General features: G+C 37.2%; 1 protein-coding gene across 2 annotated transcripts in view; it reads right to left on the minus strand.

Moving 5' to 3' along the window:
- MMP16 (matrix metallopeptidase 16) overlaps positions 1-20,655 on the minus strand; it is a 190,424-nt gene that overhangs the window by 119,454 nt on the left and 50,315 nt on the right. The window contains exon 1 of one of the 2 annotated variants that reach the window (XM_069779628.1): positions 3,764-3,824. The exons of the other annotated variant lie outside the window; for it this stretch is intronic. Coding sequence (XP_069635729.1) covers positions 3,764-3,817 — 54 coding nt within the window. The 5' untranslated portion in view covers positions 3,818-3,824. Of the gene's footprint in view, positions 1-3,763; positions 3,825-20,655 lie in introns of those variants that run through there. 2 annotated transcript variants of the gene reach the window in all.

Genomic DNA, 20,655 nt, shown 5'->3' on the forward strand with positions numbered 1-20,655 from the left:
TTTTATTAGTGTTATCATTATCATTATTAGTTTCTTCTTTTCTGTTCTATTAAACCGTTCTTATCTCAACCCACGAGTTTTACTTCTTTTTTCCTGATTTTCTCCCCCATCCCGCTGGATGGGGGGGAGTGAGTGAGCGGCTGTGTGGTGCTTAGTTGCTGGCTGGGGTTAAACCACGACAAGTATTTATCAAAGACCATGGTGACCCAGCTACTCAAAGGGCTTATTTAGCTTGACAAAATCTGAAGAGAGTAGATGTCACAAACAAACTTTTCTTTCCCATATTTCTGAGTGGAAGCTGAAGGTAATGCATAGCCTGTGCTGATAAATGACCTGTTCTCTCTTCCCTGTAAAAAGAATGCAGATATGGGACATGATTTTTTAAATTCTCCTCCCAGTCTGAGCCCTGCTAACACTCAACTTTGTCACATTACATCTTCCTGTTTTCCTGGGTCCAACTTTTTCACATGCAATTGCACATGACAGCATATACTACAGTGAATGTCAATATGAACTGCTTAAAAAGCATAGACTTAAAAGAATTAGGAAAAAGAACATGGCAATGAAAACAAGATAGGGTCCTATATAGAAGAGCAGGCAACCAAGGGAGGCATTTACCCTTGTGATCCAAACCAGCAAATCTTTTAACCGTCTTCTGTGCCCTGGTATGTAAAATTTTGAATGCATCTAGGTTTTCGCAAGGCTCATAGATGTCACAAAGAGAAGAATAACATGGATAATTACAACAAATCCTCAGAAGTCCTCAAGTGGTAGCTTAAGCTGTTTAAGTCCACAGCAGCATCTCAGAGGCAGACTGGGAAATCTAATAGTGGATTTGAACCCATATTCAGTGTCAGCTCCAAGCAACAAATTATAATCTGGAAATACTTCTGTTAAAATCAAAAGCCTGGAAAACTAAATCAAGGTCCCTTCAGGAAGATAGCTCAGTAGGTCAGATGGAACTGTACACAGGCTACATGTTGTGAGTATTTCTTCATTATGTATTTCTAACTGGCCATGATGGTTATATCATGAAGGCATTTTTCTTCCAAATAAACCCGTATTTTCATACTGTATACCATTCATTACTACTCTGAAGAATTATAAAATATAGAAAAATATATAAAATGCATATCTGCACAGATAATTGCACATGACTGAACTTTACAGTGATTGTGAATATGAACTGTTTAAAAAAAATCTCAAACTAGGAATAAAAACAAGGAAAGAAAACAATACAAGAGGCCATATACATAAACAGTACAATACATCTAAGTTATAAGAAATGTAGTGAGCTATTAAAGCCACATGTAGTTTCTCTTTTTTATGTTAATAAAGCAACAAAAGCAAAAAGCATTATTTTTTCCAACTGGAATTGCAGACAGACTCTACATGTAATAGTCTGATTAAACTAAAATACCTTACACACATTCACTGTGTTTGCAGCCAGATAGAAATGAGTTATGAATTTCACAGTGAGTTTACATTTTACTTCCATTACTGTTACATTAACTGTTTCAGTTTCAAAATACCTTAATGATGTCACTTGACTCCACTTACTGTCCTTCAGAGGTAGTTTCCCCCTGTTCTATTGTTTAAAATGCCTTTAAGTTGATAAAACATACTGCATTTCAGTTTACTCTGGCATTAAGTTTTATTATAGTATATACTTGGTAGTTTTTTACTACATAAAAAACCAACACAAATTGGCAGCTAGGCAGAAGTTTAAATTTAGGCAGGGAGTCTCCACAAGCACAGTTCTTACCAGGCATTTTTCATGTCCAAGTATCAGTGACGAGGCCCATAGATCCATATGACACCTTAAATACTATCGTATTACTGTAAGTGATCCCAGTAACAATGGCTTGGCTTTCATTTCAATATCTTCCATCTTTGCAACAAAATCTGCACATACTTAGAAAGAGAAGCCTGTGTTTCACCATACTTCAGTGTATCAAAGTAATGGTTTTAATGTTGCTTGTAACACCCAAGCTCTTGTTGATAACTGTGCTTCAATTAATAAAATGAACTGCAAACACATTGGTTTTCACAAAGTCTTAAGTTTATGTTGTTTTTTCAACACTTGGTTGTGGAAACATGGAATTAAATCCAGACCCAGATGTCTTCCCCTGTGTGTTACAAATTCATGCAGACTTGCACATGAGGAAAGGCTTAGCTTAAAGCACATGAAAGAAGTTTATTATCTAAATAGGATATTATTAAAATTGAGATTGAAGTGGCCTCACCAGATGTTTACTCTTGTGAAATGCTTAAAAGCAGTAACAAGTTAGACTTGGTGTCAACTGCTTACTGTCATTTTGATCAAGAATTGATAAATCCTACTTTTTAAACATTTTCAGAATTTAAATAAACTATGACCAGTGTTTTGGAAAGGCAGTTCTCATTTCACCTGATTTTGCTGGCAAAAATTTTATCAACTTTCTGATATGTAGTAGTATGATAGATGATTTGGGGAGTTACATTTTCAGATAATACCCAAATAATGCTAGTTTTTTATCAGCCTGTATTTTACTGACCCAAAATTCAAACACAATCTCAGTGACAAGGGATCTGACAAAGAACCTCTAAGCAATGCCATCTGTGATGAGAATCTGACATGTTCAGCTTCAGAAAGGTCAGTGCAGAAGGACAAGCTTGCTTGCCGCATCCATCACAATGGAATTCAGCAGCTTGGATGAAGAAAATGCTTTCCTTTAGTCTGATCAATCACACAGTATCAGGGCAATGTCTCAAAATACTATGAACAAGCACTAACATATTTGCAAACATTGATTTTTCTTTGATGCTGTCACCTTCAAATCTGCATACTACTCCAGTTTGGGAGACTACTTCAAACCACTCAACATCATAGAAAGAATGAATGAGAAAAGTTGTCAGAAAAAACACTTCAGGAAATAGTGTTCTCTTTAAATCACAGCTTTTATAATGCCTCAAAGTACTTGTAAAAAAATGTCTATATTTAGCTGAAAAATAGGTATAAGTTTAAATTCTGGTTAACTAGTTACAATGTTGTTCAGTTCAACAACCTCCAGGTCATGAAACTACTTTAGTTGTTTTATGCCTTCACGAGTTACTTGATCCTGTCTATGCAGTCTATGCCCTTCATCAACTTTTCCTTGCTTCAGATCTGCAGGAACACTTTGACCTTCTGTATGCCTCTTCAAAATGTGACAACAAGGTAGAATTACTTTGTGCTTTGTTCAGAGTGCAACTTTTTCCGTGGACATGTCAGAAAAACAGCTACAGAAATCAGGCAACGTTTGAGTCTTGAAGGAAGCTAGGTGTTACTACTTGGTAGTGCCAGCTTTGTAGCTACATAGGTAACTATGAAAAATACAAGTAGAAACAGCACGTGGAAGTATGTATGGATGCAATGAACCCTGTTCAGAATTGAGGCAAATAATGTAGAAAAAAACAGTAGGAGTAACACTACAGAAAGCTACAGAGTGACAGCCTGGGGTGTGCTGCCACTGAAATTGGTATCAAGCACTGGTTGATCTCTATGGTACAATGCTCTATGGTACACTAGCTCTAACTAATCAGTCACAAGTCTACAAAAGAGCATAAATGTGGCCCCAACTCTTTGGTTACTTTCCACTGTTGGGATAATATACAATAATAATTCACATATGATGAGAATTATTTCTGTGGCAGGATGGAACACTCAAGTAACACTGAACTCAAGAATGCATTTATTTCTTTAAATAGTTCATGGTGTCTTTTTACTACCAATGTAACTTACCATAAACAGATTATATCTTCCAGAAGTACTACTTGCTCTAGTTCTTTCATCCATGTATAGTTGTCCCTCCTTTTCATTTTATTAGCACTAAAAGAACAATTCGGTAATAGTCATATTTAGCATCCTGACAAGATAGTCCCCTGGAACTATCTAGTGTAGCAGCCTACAGGTAGAAGCACAAACATGAAATAAAATTGGACTGTGAAGAAGATGCCCAGACCTACGATAGTCACTGCCATTAAAAATATATCTTCAGCGGTTAGATGAGTCAAATTTGATGAGAATGATTTAAAGGTTATCACGTCTGTTAGCCGCTGTAGTGCCACCTAATGAGTATAATCTGCAAAAGTCACCTCAAATTCTGCTGTTTGTTTTAATTTCATTTTAAAGAATGGTTCAAAATGAGTCCTCTGAACAAAACGTGGAGTGTGATGTGGACACAACCTGGACAGTGTGATGCTGCTCTTCATGTATGTTGGTTTAATATCTCTAAGGCCCAGTGGCATAGTAGGGAGAAGGGAATCACCTAAGGCTGACCTTTTAGGTTAAACTGTTTTACTTCATCAGTTGTGCCATAGGTTTCTTTAACCAAAACCAAACACATGAAAGCAAGGCAAATATTGGTAAACACATGGAAATGCCACATGGTGCCCTGGCTAGCCCCCTTTGGTTGTGACGTTTTCTAATATGTCATTTTTTTCCACAGGGATTCCCCTATATAGTGAGCAGCCACTCCTGCAGAGTCAGTGCTGGGTCACACACACACACACACACACACACTTAGGAAGCCTCCTGTCCCACCTCTTCTGTATAGTGATGGTGGTGGCTGGCACATGTCTGTGCCAAACTCTGCACAGGTGCAGGAGGGGGTATTTACTGGCCACCCAACAGCTGTCATTCATCTCCTCTGTGAATAAAGGAGCAAGATGTCATATTATTGTTTTACTACTATTATTTTCCATGCTGCTTTGAAATACATGGTGTATGAATTCTGAAAAAAGGTATGCCACAGTTTGATAATCCTTGTTTTGGACTAGAACAACAGCTAGCAACCTGTTCTACTATATCCAAGATCAATTCAGACTTGATGGCAGCCCACTGCTGGAAGTGGTGCAGCTCCATACTAGTTATGAAGAAGTCCAGCTAGGACATTTGCATTACAGTGCTGTCCCCCCATTTATTGTGCAATGATAATTACTGAAAACAGTGCACACTCCTATTCAAGCTCAGTGCTTTCCAGACAGTCAGGATAAACAGTGACTCTCACACATTTTTAGAGCATGATATGCATTCAGCCTTCCAATCCTGACAGCTTGCACCAAGCTCTCCCCAGCCCCAGCTAAAAAACATAGATCAGGCAGGAAAGCCAGGGAAAAGAAAGCAAAACCACTGCTGTCCTAAAAGTCCTTTGGGATCACAGGCAACCGGTGCAAGTCAAAGCACACCAGTTAGAGTCTTCACCTGTGCTCAGAGACTGGCTTTAAGAGAAACCAGCCTGGTTTGAAGTAATGTTTCCACCATCCACCACTTAAGATGTGCCAAGCACTACTTGGCCACAGCTGTGACTCTAAATCAAAGTGTGTCTTATTTGAAAAAAACCAAATACATCTTTCACTTACAAAAGATAAGAGCTTCCAGCTGGTATAACTGTCAAGGCAGATCAGTTTCTGGTCCAGTTCCAGTTACCTTGACAGTATCATCTTTAGTACAGATACAGACAAAAAAAGTCCAGAAACACAACAGGACAGATGAGATTTGAATTTCAATTGTAAGGTTCTCTCTCTTTAATCTTGTGATAAAAGTCACTTTAAAATAATGTACCTTTTTGGTATTGCTTTTGAAACATAACATGCAGCTATATGTGGTAGGTACAATTAAAAAGTGTACCTTTGAAAACAGCACAATGATGGCAGACTAGTATTTAACAATACAGCCCAGCCAAAACCCGCTTCAGTATTGTTTCAAGCAAAAGCAAGGCAGAATTGATACAGCTGAAGTGTCTAGGAAAACTGACAACTCTATGATATGAAAATATGAAAATCAGAGAAACTGCACATCCCACAGAGGGAAATATTGATGATATTGTGAAGGAATATTGCAAAAAAAATTGAGTTAACCTCAGTTAAGAATAACACGCAGTTTCATAATAAATTTGACTCAAAGCTTTCTCCGCTGTTTTGTACAGGTTACACTGTTACTTCATCCTCTCAAGAATCTTTCCCAGAACATTTGGTCATCTGACATTCAACATTCACCCAGCTACTGCCATGCAAGCTCACAGATTTCTGGGATAAACAGGCTTGTGGCAGGTGACTTCCATGGTCAAAACATATTTTACGGAAGATTTAAGCATAGGGAGCCATCACACCTCGTGTGGGAGATTGTTAATTCCCAGAACCCTCTGCTGTACATCATGAAATGCTGGATATCTGGGAAAACTTCAAAAATGGGTTCACAGGAAGGAAAGGAGAAAGGGAGAGAGAGAAGTGGGACATGAGTATGATGGAAGACACAAAAGACAATAATAGTAAAATAGTATGTATTCAAATTTATATAAGATCTTCATAAACAAAGGTATTTCTAAGCCAAAAATTTAAGTTGGCTCTAAATAGGTTCCAGTATATGCCTATAGGAAACATTTTGCAATATACCTATGACATGTGCAAACCATTTTGATGCTTATTTCCTCACCTACACTGTGCAGGACACATAGGCCATATATGTTTTAAGGTGCTTGCCTTACTGACAGCTGACTTTTTATAAATTACTCATATTTGTAAATAATTCCCACATCATTTTGTCAAACATTTTTCTCCATTTGAGGGGGAAAAAAACCCCCAAACTCCCAAACAAACCCAAAACGCTTAGGGTTTTTTTGGACACAAACTAAAGAAGCCATCATAATTTCAAAAAACACAAGCAGCTGGTGGATTGGCATCTGGAGGCTGATGTCAGCTCTGTGGAGTTTACAGAACATATATGCACTTGAATGTTTCCACTCTAAGAACAAATACAAAACTGAGCTACCTATTGCTTATCCTAAAGCAGCATGAAAGTCAGAACTATATTTTATAGTCAGATCTGTCTCAGACCAGAAAAGGACACCTGTGCTACTGTTGTTGGTTACCATGTAGCCTGGTACATTTACCCAAACATGTCCAAAGATCATCCACAGCACATCACAACCTCAAGTCCCCACCACCTTCCAATCACGTAAGAGGCTTTAGACTTCCACTATGAAAGACCAAGAGCCTCACAAATGATAATGCTGCAGTATAACATCTTTTTTCATGAGTGTTATGATGACTTATTTGGAAACATAGGGTTTGTATCTTGCAGAAGACAAACACTGCTGTCAAGGGGAAAACGTGAGGGTATATTGTGATGAGAGTTTCTTCTACTTGGTTTCTCACGCCTGCACCTGGTGGTGCCATTTATAGCTGTTTGCCATCATAAGCATACTGACCTAAAATGAAAATAGGAACCATTACAGAATGACATGCGTAAGCTTTCTCAAATAAAAACATGCAGGCAGCCATCAGCAAAACTAAATCCCTATGATCAACCTGAAGTATGCTCTAAAGCAGCTGTGTGGTGATTATACTGTAAAGGGAGAAACTGCAGCTGGAAGAATCTTCCAACAACTTCATGTCTTTACCCTTTGATTATAAAGAAGTAGGAATATAGAGAAAGTTGATACCAACTGCACCTCACTTCACCACAGCTTCCTTGTGAATTAAATAAATTGCAATACATTTTGAGTTTAGAAGAATCAGACATTCCTTCATGAACCAGCTATTTAAACAGTCTTCCTTCTTAAAACGCATGTATTTTATATTCTTTTATGTGATGGCATAGTTTTCTTCCATTTATTTGCCCACTTGGCTCTGAAAATCTGATAGATACTCTTCCTAATGCTTTCCCTGCTGTCATCCACCTGCCTTCTCTGCCTCCTTAGACTTACATTCAAAGTTCTGCCTCCACCTTGTTCAACTTTTACACAGTTCTGGATTATTCCTACTTACAACCCATTTGACTCTCTACAAACTCCAAGAAAATTTTAGCTTTTCTCCTCTTTCACTACCTGCCTTCGGATTTCAAAGCACAAAGTTTGAGTGCAGTAGTTGCTCACTCACTTCACTCAGGCTTTACCCCAGCCTCCTTCCCTGTCTTTTCCGTGCCAAAAGCTTCCATAGTAGATTATAGCCTTCCTGGCAATGGCCCACATGAGCCTACACAGTGCATTACAGGAGATGCTGAGTTTGTTCTGCCCACCCTATGAGCTAGCCAAGATGTACCTGCTTTACAGAGAGCTAAGCTTGAATTAAAAAAGCCCTCCTGAGAGATAAAATACATCAGATCAAACTCAGCATTATGTCAATATAGGCACAGATCTTTTGGACTCAGCTCAACTTACATTGTACTTTCTCAAAGCCCACATGAGAGACCCTAAATACACCTATAGAATATCTTGGAGACATATCCTCATTCTCCCAATTCTTTCTCCTCTCACAAACTCCACATGCATTCATATAAATGTGTACTCCTGGGTGAAGGAAAAAAGACAAGCCCACACTCCAGCATACTCCTTGTTTACCCTTGCTTTTTCCTCTGTAGTTCTCACAAAACTTCCGCTGAAGATGCAAAAACAGCTGAGCCAGCTCTGCTTAGGACCACATGGATATAGAGGATCTCTAGCCCAGACTGTTCCTCACTCAAATACCATTGGCCAGCTTCTGATGCTGCCTCTTTTGGGGGGATTCCTACTTCCACATCTTGAATACACTTCCTATCATGTCATGGATTACTGTGTCCAGTTCTGGACTCCCCAGTACAAGAGAGGCAAAGACACATGGGAGCAAGTCCAGCAAAGGTCCATGAAGATGATTAAGGTACTGGAGTGCCTGCCGTATGAGAAGAGGCTGAGAGAGCTGGGACTGTTCAGCCTGGAGAAAAGAAAGTTCAGGGAGGATATCATCAAAATGTATAAATAACTGATGAGTAGGAGTAAGAAAACGAGAACAGACTCTTGACAGTCATTCCCGGGGACAGGACAAGAGGCAATGGGTACAAATTGACATAAATTGACATAAAGGAAATTCCCTTTATACATAAGAAAAATCTTTCTCCCTGTGAGGGTGGTCAAGCACTGGAACAGGTTGCCCAGAGAGGTCTTGGAGTCTTTCCATCCTTGGAGACATTAAAAGTCCAGCTGGACATGGCCCTGGGCAACCTGCTTTAGCTGATCCTTCTTTGAGCAAGGGGGTTGGACTAGATCATCTCCAAAGATGCCTTCCAGCCTTCAAGCATTCTGTAGTATCTACTAACTTTGTGCCTTTGATCCATTTTCTGGCTTTTGACACTGTTCACAACTCCCTCTTCTTTCTCCATCCCCCATTCCTGGCACTTTGTGTCTCTCTTTCTTGGAAGGCTCATTAATGACACCCAACTGCAGAGTCAGCTCAAATCAGAAAGCAGCACAACCTTTGGCTTTTGGACTTCTGAGTGATGCCACACGCAAGAAGGCCAGAGCAGAGTTAATTGTGCTGACTGAACCGACTGCATGATCTACATACAGACCAGATAATTGACAACAGAAAGTTGATTTCATTTCTGTTCTCTCAATTCCGGCTCAACCTTGTCACTTTTGTCTAAAATGTCTCTTCGTTTTTTTGGACCAGGTTATGCTAGCTCTGACTAAACCTAAACTACTTCCATGACTCTGTTTTATTTATTATAATAGGCACAATCTGGCTTTTAACCAGGAATATCAAAGTAAAGAAGGCCTTAAAATCCTGGGATTTTAAGGGAAGAGTTACAAAATTTTAATTTCATTATTTTTTCAGTTACTTTATTCATTGTAAAATCACCATATCCAGAACACAGGGCCCCATCCCCCTATCCCCACAGACCTTGGTAAACAGCAGACCTGATCATCCTCTCATTAACCCTGATGGCTTTGGTGGAATTATTGCTTATGCTGCTGCAATGGAGGTAAGAAGCTGATCCTCCATGTTGCAAGACTTACATCAAAGTACTGGAGAAAGAATCACCAAGCTTTCTACTGCTCTTTTTTAATACTGCTTTTAATTACTGTTATAAGAATGGTCCATAATAAGGTTCAAACCTGGTTATATATTAACTGTATTTTTTTTTTTTTGCCACACATGCAAGCTGACATAAAGGAAAAACTTCAAAGAGCCCTCTTTGTCCAATTGAGATGGGCTAGATTCAATTAAAGATAAGAAAAAGGCAAAGTAGTGAATTATTTAATCAACTCCATGTCTGCTTTACTAGAGGTTGCAGTATAATAAAGCATTCTCTAATAAGATTTTACTTTATCACAAATCCAAACAAATAAATTGAAACATCATCCTGCTACATGAAAAAACATAAACTACCAATGCTATCAAAAAATATTTTTTCTGCATTCTGTTATATAAGCTGGTACTGCCAAAAGTTGCATAGTGCTTAAAATATGTAATTATACTGAATAACAGGGACTAAGCCCTGAGGAGTTTTAAAGTCACAGATAAAAGCCAACACAGTAGATGCAGCTCTGCAGCAGGGAGACTGGCATTAGTGATGCTTGACTTTTACTACTAGAAGTAGACTGGCAAGTCAAAATCTAGCTATGATAGATGCAGACATCGGTCAAAATGATTGAAGAGCTATCTGGAACAGAAAGCAGGGAGGGCCTGCTGGATAAGGTGCTCCTATTTTAGCTCAGTGCTTACAGGGCCTATGAATGCTGTGACAGCGACCTTCCACACTTCCCAAACATTTCAGTGGTAGTTATGTTAGGACAAGGCAGCAAGCTCACATGGATTTCTATACAGGTACTTCTTCTGGTATCCCTCTCCTAGAAGCCAATTTCCTAGGTATTTCTGCTCATGCTCTTCTGAGAAAAGGAAAGGAAATGAAGGCAGAGTAATATATTGTTGCTGAGGACTGAAGAAAAAAGTAAATAGTAGATTGTCACTTCCCATGTAAAAGGGAGAAAATCTGAAAATAAGACCCATGAAAACACAGCTAAAGCTAAGAAAGCATCTGTGCAGGTTTTGCTATAATGTAAAACAAGTATAAGACCGATTTGGAAATTCCCACCATTTACCTACTGGACAACAGCCATGTAAACAAAAAAAAAAATAGGTTGAAATATCTGATCTCAAAAGAGAAGTGAAATGCAAAATTAATCAATGAAGATAAATGAAAAATGAAAACTATACTTGTTGGACCAGAAACAAAAACATTGCAATGGATGAAGAAATATGGTTGCTATTGTTTAAATGGACAGAAGTTTTGCATGATGTTGCTTTCATTATCCACAAAACAGCAAAAACTTAAATGCTTTCAAGGAACTTTATAGCTTTAGTAAACTTCCATGGAAAAACATGACATGGTGGTCTACTATTTAATTTTCAGAATAAATAAACTGTTACAACCAGAGTATAATGTATTAAAGGGAAAATGTGACTGTTTTGCCAGAAATCATTTAAAAAACACAACAGACTCAAGACAAACAACTGTTTTACATAATCACTTCAACTGTGAAAAACAGAAGAATTCTGCTTAAAAAACAGAATACCCATCAGCTGTGCAGGAGTAAAATGAACAAAAGATTACATCACTGCTGCTCCTGCAGCAATGTCTTTCCTCACTCCAGCTGAGGATGCTTTTTTTTTTGTTTTTTTTCCCTTTATTGAAGCAAAAAAGATGGGGATATCTATGGAAATTAATTTCATCATCAGTGAAAATAAAACTTGTCCATCTATGCTTTCACATAAACCTCTCAACTTTTAAACGAAAAGAGAAAATATTTTTTAAAAGAAACCCTCCCAATTATGAAAAGAGGCCTTGCTTTCTTACTGAATCACACAGTTTGAAACAATCTGCTTATGGTTCTCTTGCTTACACAGACACAAATCAGGAATAACTCTATCAAAGCTCATTTAATTACTCTGGTACAAAGGTCATGCAAGCAAATGGTATACCCAGTGCAATTTGTTCTAAGATAGTGGTGCAATACGTGTTAGCCAGCCTGAACTGTATCTTCCATGAGGCACTGCAGACTCACCTAAATGAAACCAATGTGACAGGAAATCTAATCTAGTAACGGAGACAGAAAACAAATGTCAAAATACTGGAATTGCCTATAGGACAAAATTGGTGATTCCAGCTAGCTCTAATGTGATGTGTTCAGATACGGTGGCTGCCATTTCCATCAAATAGCCCCAAAACAAACAAGACCGAAGCCTGGAGAGGTGATATTCTCAGTCAACAGCAGAGAGACTGCTGTGCTCCACATGCACATCTGGAGCATACACAAGACAGAAAATGTTCATGCAAAACTGTAGAGAGAGTATTTGTGGAGTAATAAATAGCAGCAGTCTGGCAAGTGACTCACCCTGAGCTGACTCAGAAGTTCTGTTCCCTGCCTCTATATGTGCAAACCTATTTGGAATAACTGATTAATTAGGAAGGCATCATGTCTGGGTTAACCTGTCCAGTTCCCCAGATACAAAGACCAAATTAAAAAGCCACATTAAACAAAACAGAAGTTTAAAAAGAATAGAGATGAGGGCAAAATCAGAATTTTGACATAGCATTTTACAAAGAATCATAAAAAAGGAAGGCTGGTGGAGTTTATAGGAGTAATGAAGTCACTTGCCTATCCCAAAAGCAGAGTTAAGTGCATCTAGACCATTCAAGACATACTTTTTTCTTAAAAAAAAGCAGTGAAAGAGATTCTACACTGTTTCCTGTTAGTCAGCATTCCTGCATTTCATTCACAAAGGTGAATGTTTTTCCCAGTACCAAATCTAAAACACTGGGCTTTGATTGGTTGGTTACTTATGGGGTTTTTTTTGAAAACTAAGCTAATTATTACCTGTTCATCCACATGGATGTCTTTTGCCTATAAGTCTATTACGTACTGCAAGTCTGTTATAGTGAGTCCCATCATTTAGATGAACTCAATTAAATATGTCTTCTCTGCTCAAAAGGGAATTTTCCATACCTCTTGTAATTTTGCTACTCTTCTCTGAGTATGCTATAATTTTAAGCTCTTTTCTAAAGTGTGGAGGCAAAGAATGGACACATCCCTTCATAGTCAAGTCTTCATCAGGTCCAGAATAAAATCATTAACTTGCATATACTGCATATGGCATTCTGGTTAATACAACCAGAATAGCATCTGATGTTTATATTTCAAAAACATCATTTTTTTAGCTGACAAAGTCTGTGGTCCACTAACGCATTCAGATACTGTTCTTCAGAATAAATACCTAGTTTTTTATCTCATTTTGTATTTGTGCATTTCACTCTTACCCCTAAGCATTTTACACTTATTACTGAATTTCAGCACAGTGATACAAAACATCTCAAATTTTCCAAGATAATGATCTTTCTTTCCTATTGTTCAAAATGCTTCCAAACTCTCATATTTCATCCGTAAATTATATGAAGTATATTTGTTAGTCTGTTACCAAGTCATTTATGAAAATGTTGAACAAAACCAGGCCCAGCACTGTCCACCCTCCTTGACAATCAGACATGATAACTCAGCTTTACGTATCATTTTCTACTATTTACTCACCTTGTCTTAATTTCATCTAGATCATGTTGTCCTGATTTATTTATGGACTTCTTTATGGGACAGTGTCAGAAAACTTGCCTGAAGTCAAAATTAATCCTATCTGTTCCCACAACCGATTAACCCAGAAATCCCATCAAATAAAGTAATTAGAGTACGTTGATGTGATTGTTTTTGACAAAATCATACTAGCTGTTTTTATTACTTTATTATCTCCTCTGTACCTACACACTGAATGCCTAATAATTTGTTCCAGTAATGTTCCAGATGTTGAAATTACACTGATTCAGCTATAACTCTACAATAGTCTATTTTTCCTTTTTTGAAGTTAGGTACTATGTTTGCTAATGGTTCAGGGATTGAGTTGGCTAGGTTTTCTAAGTACTTAAGGGCAAATTTAATTGGATCCTGTCAACATGAATACATCATGTTACGTTAATATTCTTTAAATTCTCCTTCCCAATTCTGTTTGTAATGTTGTTTTGTTAAATACATGCCTACAGAACTGAAGGGGATTTTTTTTTTCTCTGTTTCTTGTTATTCTTTCTTGCTAAGCAATGGACCAGTGCTATCCTTTAACATTCTAACGTATTGTTCTAACACCTTCAGAACTTTTTCCCTAAAGCTTTCATGTGCCTTATTTGTGTAGCCCGATGCATCCATATTTCTGAGTACATATACTTCCTGTCTTTCCTCCCTATTGCAACAGTTTGTGACTGTGTTTTTAACATATTCTCTTTCAGTAACTGCTAGCTCTCTTTCACTTATTTTTCCTTTAGATTATCTTCCCAGGAGACCATTTCTACTAGGTCCCCAAATTCGTTAAAGTATGTTTTTTGATGTCGGTTGTTCATGTTCTGCTACTATGGTTGCTTCTTCCTAAAACCACAAATGTTACCATTTTACAGTTATTTTCACGCAAATTGGCTTCCAAGTGCAGATTCTCATCCAGTTTTAGAAATCTCTTAGTCATAGCCAAATCTAAGAAATGCTATTTGTAATAATAACTTTCTTTACCTTTTAAAATAAAGTTGTCCATATGTGAGACCTTCTCTATCCTTACATACCATTTTTGGAATTGAGTAACTGGGGCTCTCCAATTCAACTACACTAAATCCTTCAGGTGTTTCTAGTGACTCTATTCTTCTGAGCAAGCTGTCTACAATAGATTCCAAGAATGACAATGTCCCTTTTCCCTTCATAACTTTAGCCAGGCTGGTAAAGGTGTGCCTTCAAGAAGTCTACTTCTCACTTTCTTCCTTGAACATCAGAGAGCTATAAATAAATTTTCCAGATGAAGTATAACTACAGGTTTTCCTTGCCTTGTCTTTTCTAAACAAGTCATACTCTTCTAACCCACTAGTCCAGCTTCACGGCATCTCTGTGATCCATACCAAGTATATAGATCTAGATGTGCGTTCAGCTTTAAGATTTCCAGGCACCTCTGTAAAGAACTCTCCATGTTTGGCTATTTTAACCTTCTGCTCCTTCCTACTGTCCTATAATTTCCAGTTCCCACCTCAGTTTTCAGATCTGTGAATACTTCAGCCTATCGGTGATATCTTTACTCACAAATAAGTTCTTGTCATTAACACATTTCAAACTTAAGTTAAAAGGGCTGGAACATCTCTCCTATGAAGAAAGGCTGAGACAGTTGGGGTTGTTCAGCCTGGACAAGAGAAGGCTCTGGGGAGACCTTATTGCAGCCTTTGAATACTTAAAGGGGGCCTGTAAGTGTCATGGTTTAACCCCAGCCAGCAACTACACGCAGCTGCTTACTCACTTCCCCTCACCCAGTGGGATGGGGGAGAGAATCGGGAAAAAAGGTAAAACTCATGGGTTGAGATAAGAACAGTTTAATAGAACAGAAAGGAAGAAACTAATAATAATAATAATAACAATAATAAAATGACAATAATGATAATGAAAGGATTGGAATATAGAAAACAAGTGATGCACAATGCAATTGCTCACCACCTGCTGACCGACGCCCAGTTAGTTCCCAAGCAGCGATCCCCCCTAGGCCAACTGCCCCCAGTTTATATACCGGACATGACGTCACATGGTATGGAATGCTCCTTTGGCCAGTTTGGATCAGCTGCCCTGGCTGTGTCCCCTCCCAACTCCTTGTGCCCCTCCAGCCTTCTCGCTGGCTGGGCATGAGAAGCTGAAAAATTCTTGACTTAGTCTAAAGACTACTTAGCAACAACTGATAACATCAGTGTGCTGTCAACATTCTTCTCATCCTAAATCCAAACCATAACACTATACCAGCTACTAGAAAGACAATTAACTCTATCCCAGCTGAAACCAGGACAATGAGAAGACAGAGACTTTTTACCAAGGCCTGTAGCGGCAGGACAAAGGACAACTGTTTTACACTGGAAGAGGGTAGATTTAGGGTGGACGTAAGGAAGAAATTTTTTACAATGAGGATGGTGAGACACTGGAACAGGTTGCCTAGAGAAGTTGTGGATACCTCATCATTGGAAGCATTCAAGGACAGGTTGGATGGGGCTTTGAGCAACCTGATCTAAAGAAAAATGTCCCTGCCTACAGGTAGATTGTACTAGATGATCTTTAAAAGGTCTCTTCCAACCCAAACCATTCTATGATTCTATGAAATCTGCCTCCCCTCTCCTCACAGCTGAGCAAGCTGACAATGGAGTGTATTCTTTTCCTAAAATTCATCAGAAGAGTTTTATTAATTGTGTGCCTATATATACATGTATGTTAATGGAAATGAAATCAAAAAGAAGGGAAAACAAAGGTGTTTACAAAACCTGTAAACACTACAATAAATGCTAGTAACCAAATTAATCAAGTCTTTCAATATCAATACTTAAAACAACACAAAACCCATTCTGTTCAGATATGGTATTTAGGATTTGAAAACTTTTGTTATTGCTTTAGGCAGAAGTAATGCAATTCTAAGTGCCTTTATGCCTTCTTAAGTACTAGGTATGATGGGAAAACCTGTCAGTCATGTCACTTGATCTCATTATGACTGGAATTTTCATTAAATTATCTTCAGAACTGCAAGGAAATTCTAAATTGCAAAGATTATAATGGAAAAAAAGTGTGACTTTACTAAAATAACTTAATTAGTTTACACTAAAATGAGCACTGAAATTACGTATTCAGAATACCGGACAATACCTGGTGCAACTAGCTGCTGTTACGTTCAGTAAAGTCACAGCATGGAAGTAATTGTGCAACAAGGCTATATCTGCAATAAAAAGTTCCACCACTGACATTACAACATTCAGCTGCAATTTTGAGGCAACCTGCATAGCACCTTCATTGTGCAAGAGAATTTATGGGAATATAGGTCTTTTTTTTTTTTTTTTTATATTAGCAGACTAGTAAAGGAAGACTACTTCCTCAGTGAGTAGGCTTTGGAGACAAAAGGGATGCATAAATAAATTCATCCATTCTCATAGTAAGAAATATCCAAAGGGTCACTACAGAAGTTTGATTCCTACCATCACAAGCATGTCTTTGAAAGGAGGCGAGCATTTTGCAATATGTACTTCACACCTCTTTTTCAAGATAAACATATCTATTGAAACACTGAACCTGTAAAAACTTTCTATATAAAAAATACAATAATCTTATCTATAATTTTTATAAGCATATATAGTGATGAAAACATACATTCACACATGCAAATGTTTACACAGTGTTATATACTGGGAAATAAAGACATAATTTGAATTCTTGAAATGGATATAACGAAACTTATAAAATCTCTACATATTTTGCTTTATATATGTATTAGAAAATGCAATACAAATTTAAAAGGATTGATTTAAATTCTAAAACCATTGCTGATATAAAGGTGATTTATTATCTCAGATTAATACTAACTTAGACTGGGCATCTAAGTGAAAAATGTAGCACTTCATTGTCCTAAAATCAAATTAAATGAAAAAAGAATTCCAATAAATAGTAAATTCCAATAAGATAGAATATTTTCATATTTTCCTCATGTTTCACATACACTGCTGCAAAACAAACTGAAACATTGACTTCATAACTATCAACTAGTACAGTAACATTTATACACAATTCTGATAAGTTAAAATTTTTTCAGCCTCCTGCAGTATAGCTTAATATTTGAGAGGGTTTCTTTTACACTGTCACTAGCAAATGCTTGGCAATTTAACAATCTCTCTACAGTATAAACATTTATGAAAATGTCAATCATTGTGGCTTATACGTGCTTAAAAATATTTAAAATTTCCCCAGAGGGCAGTAAGCTCAGTTCCATGTCCTGGTCTTGATACAGTAATAGGCTGTTATTATCGAAAGTTCTCCCAGGGTTTTCTGCTTCTTTTAACTGGACCTAAATATGGTGAGAAGGTGGCTTTTTCTAATGGCTTTTTAAAGGCTCCTCTAAAATGACCTTATCTCCAGCTCATTTGAGTTTATTCTTGCAATCTCTTCAACAAGATGTAGGAGATGGTTTCTGGGGTCTTTAAGGTTATGTAAACCTAATAATTAAAACCACTGAAGATGTGAAGTCTTTCCCACCACAACATAGCTAGCATTACAAAAAAACTATCAGAGATAGCAAAAAAGCATTTAATGTATTCCATGCTTTCCAAAGGTGCCTTAATCTGGTCCTATTTCAGAGATTGCATAAACTGTCTTCCTCACACTGTGCTGAATAGAGTGTAATGGAGAAACACTTTTCTCCATTTTAGCTCATTTCAACAATTTAATGATAAATCAGATAATGGCAGTTTATAATGAGTAGTGTGCTCTGGTGTGGGGAATAAACAGAAATTAAAGAAGAGGAAGAGAAGCTGCAAAGATCTAAATACTGAGAGATACCATCTCTCCACTAGAAGACAACTGAAATAAGTTATAGCACAATAACCTTTGGAATTGCACAAACATGCCTGGCAAAGCCAAAAGGCCAAATACAAACTTTATAGCTCTCTAAAAGTAAGGAGAACATTAAAATCAACAAAAGACCCACTAGCTTCAACAAGATCCAGATTTCCTCAGGACACAGTAACACCACCACTCCACTGTCCCAATTTACTAAAAATTTCAAAGCTGAAATAAAATTGTAGTGGTGAAAATAATGACAAGAAGTTTTTAAAACGGTAATGTAGTCTATGAAAAAGTGACAGGAAAAGTTTCAAGGGAAATTCAAGAATTCAAGAATTTCAAGATTTAAAAAAAAAAAAAGAGGGGTCAGATGTTAGGTTGAATCCATCTTAGACTTTGTTACGAAGAAATTTATTCATCCTTGATGTTAAAATCATGTTAGCTCTGATCTGTTTCTGCAGGAGCCTACACTGCCTGAGCCAACATGTAAGATGTTTTTTACAGTTTCTACTAGAAAGGAACAAAGCTTTTTCTCTTATTAGCAGAAAATGTTATAGAAATTCAATAACATGTTCCCAAAGTTCACCGTACAAATTGAAGAAAATCTTGTTCACAGAATTACACTAAGATGCTAAAGAAACTTAAAAGGAGATCATTAAAACAATGGTTGAATGTGTTCCAGTTTATATGAACTTTGTCAAAAACTGTAAGAGATATTTTAGCTGAGGAACAGGCCTGTGAGACAGAAAATCGCTGAATCAAAAAGAGGTCAACAGGCTACAGAGATCTGAAAAGGAATTCTTACTGTGATGAGTTGTAGGCACTCAGACAAGCTATATTTTTAAAAATTTAATCTAATTTAATGGAGTCAGATCCTTACCACCAGATTCTCCATCCAACAGCAGATTTATCAGTAAACTAAGTGTCATTGTGCTACGCCTAAATTTTTCCTAAAATCACATACTCTGCTATCCAGCTGCGGGTTCCAAGAATCACAGCTACAATAACAGGCAAAAGGTTTGAACTGTACTGAGAACTTTTGACCAAAGCAGAATTCTGAAAAAAGTCCACTGAAATTTAGAGTCCTATAAAACAAAGCAGAATGAATTATCCATTACAAGAATTTAAAAAGGATTGTTTTGCAAATGAATACGGGTCATGTCACAATTCTTTCATCTAGAGTAGGGGATCCAAACTTTCCAGACCAACCATTCTCAACAATATCTTTCATTTCTCACACACATACTTTCATTACTTAAAGGTTTTAAGTGAAAAAGAAAAATAAAATCTGCATTTCATCATTATAGTAAAGTCCTGAACTCTTTTAGAGTCAGTTCCAGGATACATCCAAGAATCTATACGTTGTAAAATGGAGAGTGCACAGGAAGGAAAGCACATAATATTCCTAGCAACCTGTAATTTATTCCCTGCAACCTTTTTTTGTACTAGGAGACTCGATGCTCACACAGGAAGTAGGTGATCACAAATTCTGAAAGACTTCTTCCCCACTAGCTCCTTTCTGAAAAGTGCAGTTGAAATTGGCAGTGTTAAATTTTATTTTATCATGTACTAACATGACAAAAAAACAGACAGGCCATATTCAACACAACATGGGATTAATTAAAGATTAGATTTCCATGTTTTATGAACAGTTACATGTGTTTAACTTTTTATTTCATTAAGAACCTGCAATAGTTCACAGGACCAAAATGCAGCAGATTTACAGGCACATAGCAGGTGCATGGTAGAAGTTGGCTCACTGAACTTTTCCTTGGATTGACTGGGCTTGAGGCATGAGTTTAATGAAGGAGACATATGCGGCTACCAACCCCAGCTTTCAGTTATTTCTTTGCTTCTCCTAGAATCCTTAAGCTTTGTATTTGTTTAATTCTCAGACTAATTTGCACCTTTCTATTTCTGACAAAGAAAAGATGTTATATTTAGTAATTCTAAATAGCTTTTCTCATACTGTCAAATAAATGAGCAGAAAGATGCCTTCAGATTATTAAGGAGAAAACATCTGCCCCTACTCTAGAATTCACCACATTTCAACAGAAAATGTTACAGAAGGATGAAGAAGGGGTTTTGTTTGGTTGGGTTTTTTTTAAATCCCCTGTTTATTTGGTTTTGGAAAAGTCAGCCTAAAATAAGAAGTAATTATGCGTAAGGCTAAACAGTAAACCTTAGATGTAAATAAACTGGAGTCACCATCAAGTAATCTATCAATATCTCCTAGCAAACATCTAGAAGTTAATTATACTAATTTCACACACTACTGGCTTTGGACTGCACCTAAAAGAGCTGACAGCCACTTTATGAAAGAAAAAAATTAATAGATTCTGTAAGGGTGAATTTGAACAACAACATACAGCTCCTGTTTATAGCTCTTGCTACTGTGAAGTTATATTTAAATTATTACTCAGTAAGTAGCTAGTGACACTTTTTTCCCTTAGCT

Source organism: Haliaeetus albicilla, chromosome 3 (genome assembly GCF_947461875.1).
Source record: "Haliaeetus albicilla chromosome 3, bHalAlb1.1, whole genome shotgun sequence".
Taxonomy (NCBI): Eukaryota; Metazoa; Chordata; class Aves; order Accipitriformes; family Accipitridae; genus Haliaeetus; species Haliaeetus albicilla.